Source organism: Silene latifolia, chromosome 9 (assembly GCF_048544455.1).
Source record: "Silene latifolia isolate original U9 population chromosome 9, ASM4854445v1, whole genome shotgun sequence".
Classification (NCBI taxonomy): domain Eukaryota; kingdom Viridiplantae; phylum Streptophyta; class Magnoliopsida; order Caryophyllales; family Caryophyllaceae; genus Silene; species Silene latifolia.
In genome coordinates, this window is record NC_133534.1 from 19,642,898 (window position 1) to 19,648,550 (window position 5,653).

At 38.0% G+C, this 5,653-nt stretch overlaps 1 protein-coding gene across 1 annotated transcript; it reads left to right on the forward strand.

Annotated features, from left to right (window-relative positions):
- The first annotated feature begins 4,012 nt into the window (after positions 1 to 4,012).
- Positions 4,013 to 5,264, forward strand: LOC141600681 (uncharacterized). Its single transcript, XM_074420925.1, has 3 exons — positions 4,013 to 4,048; positions 4,142 to 4,336; positions 4,404 to 5,264. Exons 1-3 carry the CDS (start codon positions 4,013 to 4,015, stop codon positions 5,262 to 5,264), a joined length of 1,092 nt encoding a protein of 363 aa, XP_074277026.1.
- The last annotated feature ends 389 nt before the right edge of the window (positions 5,265 to 5,653 follow it).

Below are 5,653 nucleotides of genomic sequence, written 5' to 3' on the forward strand. Positions count from 1 at the left end.
GGATTATTGGGCACAAGTAAGATCTCCTTCTTACTTGTTCTTGAGCTTTCAAATAATGGATGAACATAAGGATTCAAGTATGGAATCCCTCCCAAAGAATTATTGTAATACCCGCCCTTTTAGGGACCCTTTGACCAGCGTTGACTGACCTTGGGAGCGGGAGTAGTTCTTAGAAGTGCGTGCCAAAGCTGTCTTAGGTTACGAGTTACGCGAGGTACTCGATAGAGTAGAGGCTACTCGATCGAGTAGCGTGGTTACTCGATCGAGTAGGGGGGGTCACTTGATCGAGTATGTGGGGTACTCGATCGAGTATCGAGTTTTCAGCGAGGGTTTTTAATCGCGTTTTGTTAAATCCGCAAATCATTTCCGCCACTTTTCTCCTATCCTTTAATCGCCTCTTTCCCTTCCCTTCACCATAAAACCTCCAGGGAAGCCTTTTGAAGATCCTTGTGCCTTAGGAGAGCGTCACTTGAGTCGGGTAGCGATCTTTTGCCGGGTTTCTCCTTATAGGTATGTCATAATCATCATCCGTATCCTCATCTTTGCAGTTAGGGTTTGCTTGGTAGTAATAGATGTTGTGTTGTGGTTATAGGCTTTGCTTGATTTCTGGATATGTCATATGTTGGCATGGATTGGTTGCAGTTGCTTAAAGGTAGGTTCGCCTACTCAGTCTCTGTGGATAGTCTAGTGTGTCGATTATCGTATCATTGTTGTTGTGTTGTGGCTGCGTTGTGTGGCAGCATTTATGCTGTAGTCGGTTAGTATATATAGTTTGTTGGTTGTTACGTTGCAGCTGTCTGTGAATGTTTGTCTCTGGTTCGCGAGGCGTGTCTTCGGCTGAGTGGGGTCACTTGCGGGAGTGGCTTCACGCCCTAGTTTCGCCCTTCGTGGAACCCGCCACGGAAGGGGATGTGCACATTAATGGACAGGGTTATCGCTCGGTATGATGAGCGGGGATTTGGTGGGTACGGCTGCGGTCCCCCACTGGCAGGGCTGGTCCAGTGGACAGTCAGTGACAGAGGTTGATCGGTTTAGCGTGATTGTGTGTGAGATTGATAGCGTTGTGTCGTGTTGATAGCTATGTTGTTGTTGTCGTATCTTATCTCAGTACTGACCTTGTGTGGTTGTTTTGTTTGTTATGTGTCTGCCGTGACCCCTTATGGTGAGCAGTCGGTCTTAGCAGGTGTTGATGTTGTTGATAGCTGGAGTCCGGGCAGGGATGAGTATTCACGAGATTTGATAGCTTTAGAGAGTAGCCTTTGAGTTGTATCTTTTATATCGTTGTTGGCTTTAAATCACTTGTAATATAACACAATAGTTCTCTTATCGACATTTGATTATTACTGTCCTCGGGCAACCGAGATGGTAATGCCCTTATATGCTAAGGAAGGCCTAGTTAAGGCTCCTCTGAATATGAGGGTGTTACAATTATACCCAAGATAACCTCCTAAAAGACTAATATTATTAATACTAGAACAATATTAATCTTAATAAAATTGACCCAAAGGTAAATAGAGGAAGGAATTTTGGAGTTTTTATCTCTCTAATTTCATAAGATGTAGAGAGTATTTTCTATTTCTTACACTAGAAATTTTCTCAAGTTGTGAATCAAAAAATTTATTGAGGAAAAGCCCTCTAATGTGCTCTAGAAAACCGGTTGGGAGAAGGAGAGAGAGCCAATGCATGGGCAAGTTATTCTTCTCAAGAAAACATAGGCATGCATGGCTACTAGCTAGGTATTATGATTATGCTTTCCACTCAACATAATTAACATAATTAAGTATAATACTCCTCCTTATTTTCGGTACATATAGTGTAAAATGGAAAGTCCATTTTTACACATTATTTTGTCAATTTGTCACATGTAACATGTTCCAAGACATTATGTGTATAAAATGTATTTTTAACAATTAAAAATCAACATATTAATAAAATATGTCACTTATAAAATTTAACCTAGTAATTCATAATTACTTGTACCAAAAAGTGTTTCCGAATTATAAACTACAACATTCTGTATTTATAATAATTTATTCATTCCGATTCAATTTGTTTCCGTAAACAATAATTACATCTAAGCAATAAAACAATTCGATTACTTAGACCGTATCTTATTTAATCAAATTATAATGAGATACGTAAATATTACTTCCAAAATCGTCCATCAATTTTAAGTAATTTAATTAACCCGTATCGTTTTACGATCAATTAAATAATCAATTAAGAGTGTTACCCTTTAGGTATGACCTAAGGGGATCAACTGATCACCACCGTCGCACGACAGTAATGTCAAACTCTAGTCAGCCAATCATTACCGATATGTGTGGACCAGTTGACAGTAAAATATTACTTCCCAATTGTATTCTTGAAATGAGACTTAAACATGTGATCATCATGATCGACAGTTGTGATCGCATTATTGTCGGAGGACACATATTCCAACAAATTTTACAGTTTAATTTATTTATTTATTTTTTTATTGAAATTCGGACTCGGGGATATATAGGGCGATAAAAAAGTTAGAATTGATAGTACGTAATCATCAAGCTCATTAATAACGATACAGTTTAATTGAATTTTAAGTTTGTAAGTTGGGGAATAATCATTTATTCAAAAATAATACATATAATGAAATGATTTTGAATTATTACTTTGTATTAGATTAATTAAGTTAATTAACGTGTGTAATGCACGTGCTTTAAATCTAGTTACAGTAGTAAATATACATTATATTGTTAAATATGTACCTGTTGTTCACTTGTTATAATCCTTACAAGAAGTCTTATAATAAGAACGTGATGTACAATTTGTCTTCCAAATTCCAAATTTACATCTGTAATTTAGTTTAAATTAATAGTTAAGACGGATATAAGGTTAAAACGGCTCAAATAGCATGACACATGCATAGATAAGATAAATCTTTTACTAATGTTTATTTAAATATTTTTTTTTTTGTCATATTTATGCAAATAATATGCTATTTCATTTTAAACTTACTAGGGATAATGCGATCTTAAATGAGAAATTTATGGGTATATTCTGTGGGAAATGGATCCTCTCCATTTCTTTCTAAGTACTGATCCTTTAAATGAGGATCTTATTATTGCTGAGAAGGAATGTTCTCAGGAACTGAGGTTTCTGAGGGAAGCTGGAGCCAAGTTTCTTAATCAGAAATCTAAAGATAAATGGATAAAAGATGGGGATGAGAACTCTGCCTATTTCCATACAAGTACTAAGAGGAGAAGGGCCAGGAATAGGGTGTACCAGATTAGGGATATGCATAATAATTTATGTACTTCCTATGAGGAGATTAAAAAAGCTTTTGAGCTGTATTATCAGCATATTTTGGGGTCGTCCAAACCTGTGCAGAGGTTGAATGCAGGCATTGTTAGAGCTGGGAATTGTCTGGAGCCACAACATATTTCTTCCCTGTTTGCTCCTTTAACTGATTCAGAAATTAAGGCTGCTATGTTTGATATACCAGGAGACAAGGCTCCTGGACCTGATGGGTTTAGTAGTCAATTCTATAAGGATACTTGGCATATCACTGGGCAGTCAGTCATTAATGTTGTGAAAGATGTGTATCATACTGGAAATTTACTTAAGCAGAGTAATAATACCATAATTACTCTGGTGCCAAAGGTTGATATTCCTGATAATGTGATGCAGTACCGACCTATTGCTTGTTGCAATACATTATACAAATGTATTTCCAAGGTTATCTGTAATAGACTGAGTACAATTTTACCTGATATTGTGAGTCCTTCTCAAGGAGCCTTCATCAAAGGAAGGGATATAGTGGGAAACATTCTTATCTGTCAGGACTTGGTTAGATTGTACAAAAGGAAGACGTGTTCTCCTAGAGTGCTCATGAAGATTGATTTGTAAAAAGCTTATGATTCGGTTGAATGGGCTTTTGTGGGTGATATGTTGAATGCACTAGGCTTCCCAGCACAATTTATCAAGCTAGTTATGAACTGTGTGACTTCTCCATCGTATTCCATTGCCTTAAATGGGGAGGTTTTTGGTTTTTTCAAAGGCAGGAGAGGTTTGAGGCAGGGTGATCCCTTATTCTCCCCCCCCCCCCCTCCTCTTTACCTTATGCTTGGATTATTTAAGTAGAATTTTATGGGTGACTCAGAAACATGCCAGGTTCAGATATCATCCTCTTTGCAAGAGTGTCCAGTTGAGTCATCTGTGTTTTGCAGATGACTTAATTATGTTTTGTAAAGGAGATAAGGGGTCTGTGGAGCTTATGATTCATGCTTATGAGCTGTTTTCTAGGGCCTCTGGTCTTGTGATGAACAAAGGCAAGTCTAACATATACTTTAATGGAGTAAGTGAAGGGATTTATGAGATATAGAAGCATTATGCAGTATGAAAAGGGGTGTTATTCCTTTTAGATATCCGGGGGTGACAGTTTCCCTAAAAGATTATCGGTCATGGATCAGAATCGCCTTGTTGAGAAAGTTGTGGAGAGAATTAGAGGGCTTGGTACCAGGAAGCTTTCGTATGCTGGGCGTCTGGTGTTGATCACTTCTGTTTGGTGGATTGAGAGCAAAGCTGATCATCTATGGGTTAAATGGGTGCATGCTGTGTATATAAAAGCTAAGGATTGGATGAGCTATGAACCTACTATCTCCTCTAGCTGGGCTTGGAGGAAGATATGTCAAACTAAATCTATTCTGAAGCCTTTTATTACTTCTGGTATTGCTTCTTATTCTATCAGGGATGGTTATAGGTGGTTGCAGCCTGCTCTTGCAAATGTCAGATGGGCTCCGTGGGTGGGAATTAAGCTTATGCTACCTAAGCATAAGTTCTTTGCTTGGCTTGTTTCTCAGCAAAGGTTACTCACTCAGGACAGGTTGATTAAGATGCAGATTATTTCAGAAAATCAGTGCTACTTATGCAGTTTACAGGAGGAGTCTCATAAGCACCTGTTTTTTGAATGTGTGTACAGTTCCCAGTGCTTGTGTTTGATCTCAATGTGGGTAGGGGTCCAAATACCTGAGCAGAGTGTGATTCAATGGTGGCTCAGGCTAAGGGATCGTTCTTTATTGAAGAAGCAGGTGATAGCAACAGTGGTGTGCAGTCTGATGTACTCTATTTGGGACTGCCGAAACAAGTGCAGAATAGAAAATAGTTTAATCAGGCCTGAAGTGTTATGTAGGCGGCTTAAAAGCCAAATCAGTGATAGATTACGGTGTATTAACATAGTCAGTAAGTGTCGAGCAACCACTGTTTGGATGGAGGGCTTGCAATAAGTCCACGTCTAAGTAGTTGGAAGCTTGAGGTTTGTATGATGGATTTTGAGATTAATATCAATTTACATTTTCCCAAAAAAAAAACGATCTGAACTACCAATAGGAAATGTTCTCTCCATTTCTTTTTAGAAAATGGAGAAAAACTCACCTCTATTCCGTGGTGTTGTACTCCGTAGCTCTTTAGGAAAAATCTTTATAAGTTGGTGGACCTTTGATGTAGAGTTTAATTTTATAATTAAAGTGAAAATTGTCGAGCTGAGTGGACAATAGTGCCATTTTCTATGGCTGCTAACTTACATGGCAGTTTCTTAGCAAGTAAGAAAGATAAGATTGGCCAATCATGGCATTACATTTTTAATCGTGGCAATGTTATATGGTTAAAAACCTAA